The 16,889-nt window shown below is 34.3% G+C and overlaps 1 protein-coding gene across 12 annotated transcripts in view; it reads right to left on the minus strand.

Moving 5' to 3' along the window:
* LOC132708370 (sodium/potassium-transporting ATPase subunit alpha) overlaps positions 1–16,889 on the minus strand; it is an 88,935-nt gene that overhangs the window by 15,776 nt on the left and 56,270 nt on the right. For 7 of the 12 annotated variants that reach the window (XM_060680677.1, XM_060680672.1, XM_060680676.1 and 4 more), the window contains 2 exons: positions 12,988–14,703; positions 10,487–10,788 (listed from right to left, as the gene is read on the minus strand). In XM_060680677.1, coding sequence (XP_060536660.1) covers positions 10,487–10,788; positions 12,988–14,703 — 2,018 coding nt within the window. Of the gene's footprint in view, positions 1–183; positions 279–4,232; positions 4,328–4,752; positions 4,848–10,486; positions 10,789–12,987; positions 14,704–16,889 lie in introns of all 12 variants that reach the window. The other 5 variants (XM_060680668.1, XM_060680674.1, XM_060680667.1 and 2 more) reach the window with 3 other exon arrangements.

Genomic DNA, 16,889 nt, shown 5'->3' on the forward strand with positions numbered 1-16,889 from the left:
GCAGAAGTCGTCGCATCGAAAACACATCAGAGGTCCCAAAAACTAGACTTTGTGGCGTGGCAACGCACAAACCCTAGAATTTGAAATTTACAAATTACACAAACGTAGTGCGGAGGGGAATTTATTCATCGTTTTCCCAGAGAGCAAAGGAGGTAGAAGAGAAGACCACGAAGGCAGTTTTACCTTTCGTTGACGAGCTTATCACTGAAAGGATTTCTAGGCTTTCTCTTCATTATATCAGACTCTGCCTCCTCATACGCCAAAGATATGGCGGGGACCTGGGCTCGATAAAAAGTTGAAGGTTAATAACAAAACAAAACCAAAAATGAACGAGGGGTGATGAGACGCTCGCATGCCCGCACTACTCCTTGATTTCCCTAAGTCTGTTTTGATACCAATATAGAATGATGTGCTTCTCGTCCTTGGAAATATCGCGGTTAATGGCGGCGACTTTCCCCACAACGAAATAGAAAGTCAAATATTGAACATACGATGTAAACAAAATTTAATCAGAACCTAATCAAAACATTATATGGGAAAAACATATTTCCAAACAGTTTTTTGAGAACAAAATTACAAATAAATTGAAATAGAATGAAATGCCAAAGTTTAATGACCCTATCTCGAAAAATAATTGCTGTAAAGTAAAGACTTGGAATGAAAATACTTGTGACCAAAGGAGCCAAAAGAAAATCGTATTCCTATTTTGCGTAGAATAGAATTTGCTCTATCGCCAGAGGGCGTTTTGCGACATCACTTCATGTAAAATTTATTGTCTCAAAAAAAGTAAATGCAACGAATTTACTTTTATTGGAACAAAAAATAAGGATCTATCACACTAGTGAAAACCTCATTTTGATTTTGATTTCTTTTCATTGTTTTGAAAATAGAAATGAAACATATCTAGCAATTCTGCACGTGGAAAAGGCATTTTTTTTACAAATAATATGATACTTAAACACCACCCTTATACTTTTTGCTTTTTTTTGCAAAGCATACTTTGATTTAAAAAAGTTCGAGTCATTTCATCATCATATTGGAGAATATTCATTATTTTTGACATTTTAAATATAATTTTCGTATTTTAAAAGTAAATTTATGTATGTTTTGCTAAAAAAACTAAAAGTAGGATTTTTTGAGTTTTTGATTATTTTACTGCTATTATGTGTTACCAAAAATGATGTCGAAATGCGGTTTTCCCTAACGTGTTAAGACTCTAATTTGGCTATCTCTTGTTGGAAAAAAAGTGATACCGTTGCATTTACTTTTTTGAAATAATAACTTTTATTTATAGTGATGTCGCCAATCGCCCTCTAGCGGCGATACAATCAATCTAAGTCAGCGATCATAGATTAAAAACAGCCCTTTAAAATTCGAGATTATGGGTATGCCCCCTGGCCGCCATTCTAGAAACTTGAAAATAATTTCCACAATTTTCTCTTGACCGTTACAGTTGTGAAAATACAACCAAAACTAACCAAAAAGTAGGTATAGGACCGAGAGTCCTTAATTATGCACACATTACACTGTGTCTAATTGTTTATGCATTTACGGCGTATATCATTTAATAATAATGATAGCGTGTTGCGGCTTTAGCGACTCGAGGTTGTCTTTTAATAAATGAAAAGTGGAACAAACAGAAACTTCATAGCTATCTGGAAATTTTAGACACAGAGCGATTTTGGAAATTTCCTATTTTTAGACACGTTTTGTTAGTTTTGTTATGCGTTTACTTATCGAAAAGAAAGTCTTAAGGTGTACTGCTCGAGTGTTGCCGGATGGTTCGGGCAGGTCGTTCTTCGGGGACTCTAAAATACTGCCTCTTCCGTATATACAACATGGGTGATAAAAATAAAAATAACAACTGAAAAAACGGAGAGCTCCACATAATAAAGGCTGGAATTTGAAACAAATACAAAACACAGGTGTTAGGGTCTTCAATAAACTTTTCCAATGGCAAAGATTAGTGGTAATATAAACATTTCTCTACATAACATAAAATTTTTTGTTCTAGAAAACTGTCCTTATGCTTTTGATGTATATTTTACATATTAATTTTTATCCTTACTGTATTGTTATGTTTTGTCGTATTTTTATTGTATAAAATTTAAATGCAATTTACTACCTCATTTGCATGTACTATGTTGTGTACCTGTTTGTAGCGCATTTCATTTGATAAAAAATGAAGTCTTGGGTTACGAAAGCCGCAACACGTCACCATTATTATTAAAAACCATAAAAAATGAGACACACTGTACATTAAATGTTTGTTTTAAAAGATTTTTTCAATTCGCCGCCCTTAAACGCGATATGTTTTTGGAATTTCTACACTAAGTTGACAGTTTTCGACTACAATGCTGCGACACTATAAAATTGCACATCGGACAAACAATAAACGAAAGACTAAGGCTCGACAAGGTCAAGTGCTAAGCAAGGCCATCTACGCGATTGCGTGGCTCAGGGGAGGTAGTGTGTAAGTGTCGATTTGTTCGTATGTATTCTTACTATACTAAAAGTAAATACACTGATAAGAGTAAATTCTATTGTTATGGCGAACTTCTGTTCTTTTACTACTGCGCATCGACCATTTGCTTTTCATTCGACGGGAATATAATATTTAGGTATATAGCATCTAAATTGTTAATAAAAGTTAGTAAAATTAATACGTCATTATACAGTTATACACCCGGTCCTTGCGCAACTACTTAACTAATAAACCTGCCCACCCGCGGATTCCCGTAAAGCGAAAACACCAACACAATAACGAAAAGTTACCGATATAAAGCAATATTTGCCATATGTACAGGGTGATAAGGAATGGTCCATCTGTAAATTGTAGATACTAGACATGCAAATATTATGATCGAACTTAATACGAATGTCGTCGATTTAAGAAAGGATGTTTCACATTTTATTCCGAATCTTCTCATTAATCGATAAACTTTTTATAGTATAACCACCATTATATGTTCGGTGTAGTATAACCACAAAAACTGGCAGAGGGCGCTAGTTTTGTCAGATTATTAGATAAATCGAATCATATTTTTTTATCTGTCGAAAAATGGTTGAAACATCATGAACATTTAAAAGAAGGTACTCATGTTAACTGCCAGTTTTTGACTTATTTGTATTAAGTATTAAGGTTTTTTAGTAGATAAAATACACGGAGAGTATTAAAAAAACAATATTTAACAATAACAATTTTGGTAATAGTATTTTAAAAAAATCAAATTAAATTTTGGAATCATCCACCATTACAATATACTGTTTTAAATATCTTTAAATGTCAAACAACACGTCTCTATTATTTTTAAGGGTATTCGCGTGTATTTTCTGCCCAACTCCCTCAAAGAATTAACTACTTCAGCATAGACCCGTGCTTAAGGTATGACCATATTGAGAATTCCGTGGGGTTTTAAGTCTACACTCCTTGGGGGCTAAACAAATTTACTTCAACGGCCAATTCACTGATGACGAAACTGCCTCATAATTTTGCTTAAAATCTTCTCTCAGAGTACACTTACACGGTGCAGAAGGAAGTTTAAATATCGAAGTCCAGTTAGATTCATCGGCACACCACACCAAATATTCACCATAAACTCTGCTGAAAATGTATTGCTTTTACTGCATGCTGATTCTTCGAAATCTACAAATGATTACTTTTCCGATTAAATATTCCTCATCTCGTAAATATGGGTTTTCGATTTGCAAATTTGGGAAATCTTGAAGCAATAACTGCCGAACCGGAGCTTAATAATATAGCACAATGTATTACGATAGATGATGAACAATTACAATATTCGATTCGAAGGATTGTTTATTACTCTTACCAAAACTGTTATTTTCAAATAATGGTTTTGTTTTGCTCCTCGCACGTTTTCATTATCTAAGTATTTATCAAAAATCAGAAAAAATACCTTGAACGTTTTAAATGCAAAATGCAATGCAGATTTCCAACATGTTTCAACCATAATTCAACAGAAAAGTGGCGCCCTCTAGGCGCAACGTCTAAACACCACTTTCAAATTCTTAATTGGCCTGTCAAAAAACTGTATAACCGAAACCGGCGAGGTTTGTATGAGAATCGCATAATTTTGTTATCTAGCATCTCCAGTTTAGAAATTGCCCATTCTTTATAAGTCACGCCGTATATGTTAATGGAAAGCCCGTACCCAAAACGCATAATTAGTAAGTTAAAAATTAGACGGAAATAATAAAATAAAACACTACACCTATCATTGACAAGTTTATCGTTCTTTGGATCTCTGGGCGGACGCTTCATAATATCTGATTCGGCTTCTTCGTAAGCGAGCGATATGGCCGGAACCTAGTGTAAGAAAAATACAGAAGAAAGAAATGAAACAAAAGCAAAAAAAAAAACGGTCGTCTAGGTTCGTCGTCAGTAGCGTCTCGAAATTCGGGATAATCGAAGCTAAATTTTAAGATGTAAAAGATTAATTGTAGCAGCAATTAAAAAAAAATAGTCGCCTTAATTAAGCAAATAAACAGGTAAGAGGTAAAGATCGCAAAATTTAGCGGAGAAAATAGAAATGCGTTTTCAAACATACCTGCGCTTTACTTTAAAGGAAGTCGAAATAGTTAACTACTTTCAAAAAATCTTTTAATATTCTCCTATTCTACTAGTGTCTGTAAATAAAAAAAAAACCGAGCCTATAAGTGCAATTATCATATTAAATTCGTTTCGTCCAAATTCTACATGCGATAAGATGGCTTTCGAATAAGTGTTTGTACCTTTCGTTAACTAATTTATCTGAGTAAGGGTCGCGTGGGAGTCGTTTCATTATGTCGGATTCCGCTTTTTCGTACGCGAGCGATATGGCAGGCACCTTTATAATACTCAGTGTCAGTTATAAGAGACGACGATATAAATGTCTTTTCGCTTTTATTTTGTGAACTGTTTACACCGCGCGTTAAAGTTGTTTTCTTTCGTCGCGGAACACAATATGACCCGGCCCAGATATGTACGATGTCACCAAAAACATTATTTAAATAAAGGGCACATCTTGGACAATCCAAACGAAATTTTAAAAATTTTTAAAAAATACAGCAATTTTTTTTTATGGGGGTAAATTTGATGTCCCTCCCATTCCCCATCTGTCATGGGTCTTCTGCTATCCCATATTATATTCTTTGAATTTTGGGCAATTTTGTAAAACTAATTGAAATCTTTCGCAACTTCTTGGGAAAAGTTAGTACTTTTCAAAATTTGAAATTTCAAAAATCAGAAATGACAACCTCAAAATTTCAGGCAGAACCTATTCGCACTTAATTACATGACGACCTGGCGAACATTACAACAGTTCATGCCTTATTATGAATATTTTCAGAAATGTAACAGTTCAAAGTTGACGTTTCTTGTAAGCGGTATTATTTTATTTACCGTTACGCTTAAAATTCATAATTTTCAATAATTATTTCTGACCTAGTTTTATCTAAAAATCATGAAAGCTGCAATGTTACCTCTCCCTAGTGGTAAAAAAATTCTCAAAATCTATATAGGCTAACCCTATGTACAATAGCGTGGAAACAGGCAATTTTAATATAGTCACAGAATTTTTTACAAAAACGTTTTTTTTGCACTTTTGGTTTAAAGAAAAAGTTGTTACTTCTGCGCGTTTCCCCTTCCAAACTATATTAGTACTTAATTCAAGGAATCCCAGGAAGGGTTGGATCAAATAATCCTGCGGTAATTTGCCGATTTGCTTAAAATATTTTTTCAAAAATATGGATTACAATTTAAAAAAATCAGAATCTTTTCTTCGGCCTTTTTGTGTGCCTGTACTAGAAAAGCTCATAAATTTTGAATACTAAAAAAACCTTTGAAAAAATCAAAATGGTGAATTTTTTTAATATAACTTATTTGCCACTTTTACAAATACAAATCCATCACTAATTATTTCGATTTGTGGTACTTATGAAATATCATTTACTTAAATTAAGAAATAAAATTAAAGAAAACTAGGAAAAAGTTGCGCAAAAAAAAAGATTTACAAAAGATTCAACCAATTCAACCAAAGCCTGGATTTGGTAATACGTTTTTTTGAAGATTCGGATAATTCTGCAATTTTGCAAACCATTTCCACTGGCTTCGTAAACACAAAGCTTTAAAAAAAACCTGTCTTGAAATAGGTAGAAAATATGTTTAATTCTGCTAGAAAATTTTCGCTATAACAAAACATGGACCTTCTTGTGTCATCCGAGTCTCTGATTTTTAGCTTCGTGCAATGGACCACATATAAAATGTGAAACGGAATTTTGAAATTTTTAAAGGGAATAAATATCCCAGGAAGGTGGACCAAAATTAAAGTTGTACGGAATTGCGCAAAATTCAAGGAGTATAATGTGGTGAGGGGCAAATATCAATTTTTAAATTAAAAAAGTGGGTCTGGGTTTCGGAAAAATAGGCAAAATGTGCGTGTTAATTGTATATTGCTTATGGCGACATCGATTATGTGTGGCGGGGAAACGTGAGGTAGCCGAGCTGAAGAAGTTAAAAAAAAATCATTGAAAATAAAATTTGGCACATGACAGTTTATCGAAGGGGTTAGCCGGGGTATCGGCCAACACCTCATTTCATTTTAAATTTTACGGGTGGTTGTCCCTTCACCACGAAGGGTTCTAGAAATATTCCCAGTTAATTTCCTCCGTCAAAAACAAACTGAAGTCATTAATAAAATTCTGTGGTCAACATTTTGGCAATTTCATTGTCTTCTTTAGCACTTTCTCTAAAAAAGAAGGACGAGAATTAAATACGTTTCTTTTTATTATTGATTCGTTTATTATAATTTCTTTTTATTATAATTTAGTACATATAATATGGGGTTTTAATACTTTACTTTGTGTTCATTTTAAACTTTTCAGTTAGTTCACTGGAGGAAATCCGGACGAGTACCATGTAATTTTTCAAAACTAAATTATATAGATCTGTCAGCATTCAATAAATTTATCTTATCTAACGTAAAAATTAATTTTAAACAAATTACGTTTGTTGCATTTTCTACGTAATGCAGTTTTAAAGATAGCAATCTTTTTATTTGCTAATGTCCGTTTTATTAAATGTAGGTACAGTGATAACAATTATCATTATTTTGACAAATTATCGAGAAACTCTTAGGATCTCCGCCAGCGAACTTATCGAAAAGTTTAAACACAACATACAGTACTAAAACTACTTATTTATTATATGTATCAAATATCGGTTGCCACTAATTAATAATTGAAAGAACACGCATTTAGTTTTGTTTTTTCAACACTCTGTATTTCAACATTGCGACATTTCAAAAAATGTTATACCACATTTTCGTCTAAAAATAAGCTGAGAATTCTTCTCCTTCGTTATGTCAGAGAGGATGGGTAACACCCTGTATATTGTATACTATCGACCGATACTCTACAACTCTAAAATTGTTTTTATGAAACGAATTAAAAAAAAGCATGGACATAAAGTGAGATAACGTCCTGTATTTCGAGAACGAAGCAACATTCCAACAAATTTTATACGACATTTTCGTCTTAAAATTATTTTTTGTCAGATAGGTTAAAAAAAAACATGTATACACTTATTCTTTTTCTTTGTAAGCATTTTTATTTTGTATAATTACGCTGATGTACGTGACTGTAGGTGATTTCTTCTGGAGTACCGAAGAAGGCAGTGAAATTGCCGAAACATCGACCACTCACAAGACTTTAACTTGATCCTCGCGACTGATCTCCTAATGACATTGAAATGACACTAACCGTGCCATAAAGATAATGTTTAGGTTTGAAGTGTAAGAAGATAGCGAGAACAATAAAACTGAATAAAAAAAACGATAAAGCGATTTTAAGTACACGGCCGCAATCCGTTCAATTTTTGTTACGAATGATTTAATGGCAGCTAACCAAGTTTCTCCGAGTATGAAAACAACTTTAAGACGGTCTCGGAATATCTTTAAAGAAGCGCTGTTTTTGTCGTGCATCAATAATCCGTCTTAATGTATATCCTTATTCCACGAAAAAGAACTGACGGTCTTGAACGCTTTCTTTTTAATCGTTAATGTTGATTGTATGGGGTTATTCGCGTTATACGGCATGAACTAACTTTTGTTGCCTAAATAAAAGATCCTAAAAAAGTTTTACCTTTGGGATATGCAAAGTCCTACTATAGTAGCTTTTAAAAAATATTTTTAAACTATACAGGCTGTCCTAAAAGTGTTAAAGTATCAAAGTTGTATTTAAATACCACCAAAATAACACTTGTATTTTTCATTAGAGTTTATGATGCCTAAAAATTAGTTTTTCTTTTTGTCAAAATGTCACCTAATTCTAATTTCGCAAATACATAAGAAATATTTAAGTTATATAAGCGAAATTTACAGTAAAGTGTAATGTCAGATCTTATGCAGGACGATCAAAAATAGCTATAACTTGCATAATTTAAATGGAACAATATATTATTTAACTTACTTTTCAATTAACTATCGAATTAATTGTAATTTAACCTCCCTGTATTGTTTGAGGAACTCAACGATCTGTATTCGACGAGGTGGTGCTTCCGCCTCTTTATGATCGCGAAGTTCGACAATTTCAAAAACGGGTGAATTGAAAGATGTGAGTTTTAAAATTCAAACCCAACAAATCCTCCCAGATCCCCAGACCTAACACCACTAGACTCCCTTTTATGAGGATATATAGAAGAAAGAAATTGTTTACTACAAGCCTCTCATTACAACAAATAATATGAAAATACGTATTAGATACGCCTTTAACGCTGCAGCCCCGCAAATGTTGTCCAAAATTAAAAATGTATTGTAAACACATGTTTTCTTTTATTTTATAGCCTAAATGGTTTTTAGACGTCCCACAAGTTGTAACTCTTAATAATAGAATTTGCAACAATACAAAGTGGTGACAAAGTATCAGACAAAGTGATCAATGTAGTTATAAAATATCTAAATTCTTAAATCATCCAATAAACAGGCTTTAGAGCAAAAGCAGACCAGTTAACAAACTTAGTAAATTATATAACATTTCTAAATACCATAGGCAACATAGGTCTTCTATAACAAGAACTGTAACTTATAGATTTGGCGCAAGCTTAGGTCCAAAGGTCTACACTTGCCTGCCAATTTTTTTTCTCGATTTAATATAACACTCTATAGTCTTTTCCGTTTTTTATTATTGTTTTTATTGTCTTAATACTTACAGATTATAATATTTATTTCCATACAAATTTAGGACTCAATTTACCAGCTGAAATGATTTAAGTAGGACATATTTTATTTCTGGTAAGTATTGCACTTTTTTTTTGTGAATAAATAAAAAAAATCTAGAAGCTGTTCTAAACCATATAATGCCTTTAACCATTCGCCACGTAATTTAAATACTGTGTTCCATTTAAATTAACCAAGTTATAGCCGCTTAAAATTAATTATTATTAGATTAGGAAACTTTTTTGGCCAGGGTGTATAATTGAGACAAAAAATACTGTTCATTGTTACATTCTACTAAATTAAAATTACATAATATTTTCACAAAACTCAATTATTTTTAAATTCTTAAGACTTAGGTATCAAAAACCTTTTTGAAACACACAGGTAAAACTCAAAAATATAGGGTTTCAATTAAAAAACTACAACTTTAATACTTTTAACACTTTTGGGACTACCTGTATAGTATGAAAGTAATTTAAGCAACCATATTAGGACTTAACATAAACCAGAAAAACTTTTTGAAAACCTTGTATATTGGTCAGAATATTCGGTGCCGTATAGAGTGAAAAACTCTGTAGAGGATGGGAAAAATTGAAAACCTTTAAAGGGACCCACCTCTTGCTAAAGGAGATGCGCAAAAACTAATGCAAGTGTCTGGAGTTCAACTTTCATAAAAAAAAATATATTGGTGAAAACCACATATAGATATGTTTCCATTCAAGTTGCAGAGTGCTTTTCGAAAATGTGCATTTTAAAATAATCACTGAAACTATTTTGTGATGGAAAAAATCAACTAGGAAGGCGTTCGGTTACATTTTTCTAGGAACCACTTGGGCCACTACACTTTTGTGGTAGTGTGTGGCATGTACACGTTTTTTCAGTTCTTTTAACGTTAGTTCTTGCTAGTCTTGTTGGTGTTTTTAGCTTTGATGTTGACGTTGTAGGATTAGTTAACCGTCTCTTAAAACCACTATTTCTTGTAACTCATAGGGAGATCAAGAATAGTTTTTTGGCCACTTCTCAAAGTGATTACTATAATGTTTCGTAATCTTAAAATTTTTTTAGGTTATTAATCGTGAATCTAATTGTTGCTGGCACATTTTTGAAAAACACCATTCAGTATTTTATGGAAATCGCGCCCCAGATATAGACCTTATTTCAGATTGAATGGGAAGTTTCCCTTTAAATGTGTCCAATGCGACCCACTCTGTACAATCGATTAGTTTGACTTGCCCGCTCGATAAAAGATTAAAAATCCTTAAAAAAGTACTCACCATATCAGTTCCGAGATCGATGCAGAGAATGGTAACGGTACCTAGGGGAAGGGGTACGTCGCACAAAATAAATGCAAGGAAGGGAGATATCTCGGGGATGTTTGAAGTTAGGGTGTAGGCGATCGATTTCTTCAAGTTATCGAAGATCAGTCTTCCTTCTTCGACGCCCGTTACAATCGAGGCGAAGTTGTCGTCCAACAAGATCATGTCGGCGGCCTGCTTGGACACATCGGAACCGGCGATACCCATGGCGACCCCGATGTCCGCTTTCTTTAAGGCCGGCGAATCGTTTACGCCGTCACCTAAGCCGGAAAAAATTAATCATCGTCTAATGAACCGAACAACAACGCAAGTTCCGTAAACACAATAGGTCGCCACCCACACCGAGTAACGCGGTAAAGTGCGTTTCGAAGTATACCCTCTTTCCCAAATATAATGACGTGACGTAAAGTGACGTAATCAAAAATGATCCGTGTGTCTTAGCTCTATTCCTATCAAAACCATAAATAACGATTTAAAAAATGACAAACAAAATTCCTACGTCAATTTACGATATCCAGTAATGTACTAGATAATTGCTCTGACTGGACTTTAAACCCAACAACCATTAATTCATTCATAGGCAAGGGACAACATAGGGGCAAGTAGGATAGATAAGATCAGTGGCAGTGTTGAATAAGTCGTTTTACCGTGCGTTCTTAAGAATATATCACTAATTTTTCCGTTATATTGGCTCGAAATAACTTATGTCATTAAATGCAAAACGTGTATATGAATATTTAATAAGCAGAGGATTCATTAGATAAAAAACTGACTATGAATTATTGAATGAAAGAAAAACATAGTAATTTTCAAGCCTATCGTCTGTTAACAAGATATGATAAGAAGGCAAATATATTTCCTTTATCAAAACTAGATTGTTTTACCCTCCATAAGGTTCTTGTAAAATGGGATTTAAGTACAAATAGATTTAAAAAAAAAAACAGATGCTGATGGAATCCCACAGTTGTAAATTTAATTACCTTCAGGAAATTAAAAAGTATAGAACCGAAAATTAATGTATAATTTACCTTGATGGTTCGTTACACAAAATACAGGATATTAAGGACTCCTAACTTCAAGTATCATGCTACAAAACGCTAGACTAGCTGCTACAAAATGCACCAAATTCATTAAGTACAAAGACTGAAATTAAAAAACATTCCTTGCAAAATGGCACCAAGTAAAATCAAATTATTTATTTAAAATATTTTACACATTAGTATAATGTATATTTGTTAATATAGACGAATTCGTATCTATTTAAACCTGCCCCCCCTTTTTTTTTGGTTTTCCTCAACTTTCTAGCACTCTAACCGCAACGTCCACTGCAAACGCCGACAGAGAAAAAATGACCTTGAAGTTTTTCGTTTCCATCAGAGTATTGGATCGCAGTTCCGTCAAGAACAAAGCTCTTACATTCTTCCCCACTCTATTTTGCAGTTTCAATTGTACTAAAAGTAGAAATCCCTCAGCGCTTGAGTAACTTAATCATTTTTTTCATTATTAAGGTTGCCTACGTAAATCAAAATTACAATGGCATTGTTTTTTATCTCTTTTTTTGTTTGTATGACTTAGTGGCACTTTTTGACATTGTTAACTTATTTAGTATTATATGTTAATAAGTTGAGCGTTACATTAATTTTGTGTTTACAAGTTTATATAATTATGTGACCTTTACCTAATTATTCTGCACATATATAATTTTCAATAATAACAGAATTGTTATTTTTAAAATTATTTTTGTTCCATTTAGTGGAATAAATTGGTTGAAAACGAAAAGAAACAAGCATTTGTTCCTCAGGTTCAATCTCGAATAACTTTTTGTAGAGTATTAAATTCCCTTTAAAAATGGGCATTATTGTATTTTGTATACTGAGTTATTAGTTACCAAATTTCGCAATGAAAAAGTTAAATTAAAAAAACGTATTAACGTTTAAGTCTTAATTTGAACTTTTTTTTTACAAAGAATTCGATTTCCTATAAAAATAAATTCAGATAAATATTTTTACCTCAATCGTTTGGATGTTTTGACTCAGTAATGGGATCAGGACAAAAAATTCAATATAAAAATTATGGATCTTTTACCATTAATATTAACGGCTGACATTTTCACGATATTTTCTCGTATTAAAAAAAATAATATCTTTTTGGCCGAGTCCAATATATTATTATATATTTGGGAAATTGTAAAAACTCTTATAATTGACACATTGCCAGAGATCGTCAGATACTCAAAGGCACTGGAAACTGTTACCCCTCAAATGTTTAAAAAATCCATATAATCCTATAATAGGGAACAGGACGGGTAATGGACAGATAGGAGACTCTTCGGCTTGATATTAATGTTGACAGCGACTCTAGTGATTCTAGTGATTTCAACGACTGAGAATAGTAAATGAAAATATTCTTCATGCACCACCTGTTGTGTTTACATATTTTGGCAACAACGCGCGTCTCACCCGTAACGGCAACGATGGCTCCCAGCCGTTGACAACCTTCGACGATGATCAGTTTCTGCTGCGGCGACGTCCTAGCGAATACAATCTCTGTATGGTACCTCAATATTTCGTCCAGCTGATCGGATGACAAGTCCCTGAGATCGGAACCGTGAACTACCGCCGCTTTGGCCTCTCTAGGATTCACTTCCGAAACCGGAATGTTCAATCTCTGCGCGATATCTTCGACGGTCTCGTTTCCCTCGGAAATGATGCCGACGCTTTTGGCAATGGCTTTCGCAGTAATGGGATGATCGCCCGTCACCATAATGACCTTGATACCGGCGCTCCTGCATTTGGCGACGGCATCCGGCACGGCGGCCCGTGGGGGATCGATCATAGACATTAGACCGACGAACCGGAGACCGTCCAACGGGAAGTTAGGATCGTCACTGTTGAACTTGTATCCGATCGGATACTTATCGGTCGGCAACATCAGGTCGCAAAATCCGAGCACCCTCTCTCCGAGGCCGCCCAGTTCCAAGTACGCGTTGTTGAACGCCTCCTTCATTTCCTCGTCCAACACTTTCTCTTTGCCGCAGATAAATATGGTGCTGCATCTCTCGAGGATACGTTCCGGAGCGCCCTTCATCACCAAAATGTGACGCGGATCGTTGGGGTCTTCGTTCTCGTGAATGGAGACTTGGTATTTGTTGGTAGAGTTAAAGGGCACTTCGCAAATCTTCTTGTTCTTTTTCCTGATGGTCATGACGTCGCCTAGAGCAAGTTCCATGCATTTCAGGAGCGCCGCTTCGGATGCGTCGCCATTCACTTCCCTCTTGAGGATGGGGACGTTGCCTTGGCCCGGTTTGAATTCGGCCCTGTTACAAAGGGTGGCGATTCGCGACAAGGCTTTAAATCCCGGACTCGTTCTGTCGTACTGCACTCCCGATTGATCTTCTGTAGTGTCCGCCTCGATAATTTGGTTATCGAACCACATGTGAGCGACCGTCATTCGGTTTTGAGTCAGAGTGCCGGTTTTGTCTGAGCAAATCGTGCTAGTCGAGCCCAACGTCTCGACGGCCTCCAAGTTCTTTACCAAGCAATTCTTTGAAGCCATCCTCTTAGCCGTGAGAGTTAAGCATACAGTGACGGTGGCGAGCAAACCTTCGGGCACGTTAGCCACGATAATGCCGATAAGGAAAATGACGGCGTCCAACCAGTGGTACCCGAGGATGAAGGCGATGACGAAGAAGGTCACCCCCAAGAATACGGCCACGCCGGTAATGAGATGAATGAAGTGATGGATTTCTTTCGCGATCGGCGTTTCGCCGGTGTCCAAACCGGAAGCGAGACCGGCGATACGACCCATCACGGTATTGTCACCGGTACTGATAACCACGCCCTTGGCGGTGCCCTCGACCGCGTTAGTCGAGAAAAACGCGAGATTTTTCGTTTCCAACGGATTCTCGTGGGTGAATTCGGGACTACGACTCTGCGGCTCCGACTCCCCCGTCAAAGACGAGTTATCCACCTTGAAGCCCCGCGATTCGATTATCCTAACGTCCGCGGGTATCCGGTCCCCGAATTTAACTTCTACCACGTCACCAAGTACCAAGTCTTCAGCACGAAGAGTTAATTTTTCACCCTCTCTAAGTACCGTGGCGAATTGAGGCACCATATTTTTGAAGGATTCCATAATTTTGGAACTCTTACTCTCTTGATAATAAGAAAATATACCTAAAAAAATCGATAGCGTGCTAAACGATAGCTTTTCAATTATACAAATCGTGTTCGATAATTGACATCGCATAACTTGAAGAGTATTCAACCACGAAACCTATCAAATAGAACAACAGTGTCATACGATCGCAGAGTACTTTGTCAAATATTTCATGTTAATTTTATAAATAAATATATTCTGTGCGAGGTGTGAGATAATTCTTTACCACGCATACATGTGACTCAAATCGTTTTCAAAAGAAGTTCTAAGGCGTTTTCGTGTGAGATTTCCGATGGTTTTAAATCCGACTTGAAAATATTTTGAGTCATAATCTAAATGAAATGAATCCAGAAATGTTAATAATAATAATTCCTTTATGTTCTGTGTCAGTGGGTGCAAAAGGTTTAAGTCAGTATCACACAGTTTGTTCTAATTTCTCCCGTAAAAAAATATGGAAAAATAAATAAATAAATATATATATATATATATATATATATATATATATATATATATATATATATATATATATATATATATATATATATATATATATATATATATATATATATATATATAAACGAAATGCATTTTGAGGGTGTGCGTATTGATACCATCTCGTCATAGTCCCAATTTTTACAAATCGAATTTGAATGGAAATAGAATTCGATACCATGGGTTTTCATAAAGGCAAAAGTTGTTTGGATTCAATCATACTTTGCTCCTTTTATTTTCGTGGAGAAGTAACAAGATTCTTATTTTAAACAGAACACCCTGTATATTAAGTAAAATAAATTTTGAATTATTTGGAAAATTTTAGACATACCTCACATATAATTTTTAGGTCAACAGTGAAATTTGCTGGTTCAAATGACTAAAGGACTGGAATAAATTCGATTTGAGTTGACTTTCTTTAGCGGTATGTGATGACAGAAATAAATACAAAGTGGACAAAAAAAACATTGAAACTCTGAAAAATCGAGACTTTGTGTAAGGCTTTCTTATTTGAAGAAGTTGTTGGTTTCAACAATAAAACATTTTCCCGTTGTAAAATTGCTAAACGACTATTAATTAGCCAAAAACGTAATGGCGAAATTATTACTAAAAAAGTATTTAAGTTTGTTTGATATATAAAAATAAACAGAAAAATATGAGGATAGATAAAACCCTACGTGCTTAAAGCGAAAAAAAAATTGAAAAAGACTGTTATAAAACTTTATCATACTTTAAGAATTTTTTTTAAGTATTTATTTATTCTTTCCAAACATTGCAAATAATTTGTTTCGTTTACTTTTTTTTTGTAGGAAAACATTTTATAGAGTTGAGATATTTTTTTTGTATTAAACTATCCAATAAAAAATGAATTGGTTAGGTAGCATAAAATTATCAAACATTGATTTATAAACACACGGTAAGCCAAAATAGTGACGTTTCTATAGATCACAGATTACTAAATTAGATTCCGTTCTATAAGGAAATCACCTCCCAATATATAAGACGGCCTTTCCATCGAAGAAATCGATAGATATATTTAGACCCGCGTTTGATTTAAAATTTCAATGACCTACCTACTAGAAAGTCAGCTATTAATCATTCAAACAAATGTCTGTAAAATTTTGAAATAACTAGCTCACTTGCGCAAAAAGTTATTAAGCATTAATAAAGCGGTGTTTTACTGCCAAAAAAATTAAGATTAATTTTTCCGAAGTACAGGAAGGAGATAAGAATAGGGACCAGAAAACCAGAAAATGTACTATGCAAGGTTCTCCAATAGTGTCGTCTGTGGTTAGTTGAATTGGCAACGCTGCAGGAGCTTAAATATTTTTTTTAAAATAGCGAACTATAGCCATATATCAAATTCGAAAAAACAAATCTATTTAGTTCTCCAGAACTTCTAGTAGAACATTCAACATGAATCGCCCTTTATAAAAAGTATTATTTGGCATATTTGCAACACGACTGAGATTTATTCATATAATTATACGATGTCAAATCGATAACGATATTCTCTCAATCCTTTAATTGGTGCTTAAATTAGTCGATTAATTTTTTTTTGTTTTCATGGTTATCCTGAGCCCACTAGCAAAAAGATTCCCATAAATTTGAAGAAAAAAAAAGAGTAAATCGGCCAAGTGGAAAATGCTGGAAATTACATCGAAATTTTTTAAACCTCCACCAGGGGCGTAGTTTTTTTCTTGAATTTGAA

Source organism: Cylas formicarius, unplaced genomic scaffold, assembly GCF_029955315.1.
Source record: "Cylas formicarius isolate icCylForm1 unplaced genomic scaffold, icCylForm1.1 PGA_scaffold_10__41_contigs__length_53128322, whole genome shotgun sequence".
Lineage (NCBI taxonomy): Eukaryota > Metazoa > Arthropoda > Insecta > Coleoptera > Brentidae > Cylas > Cylas formicarius.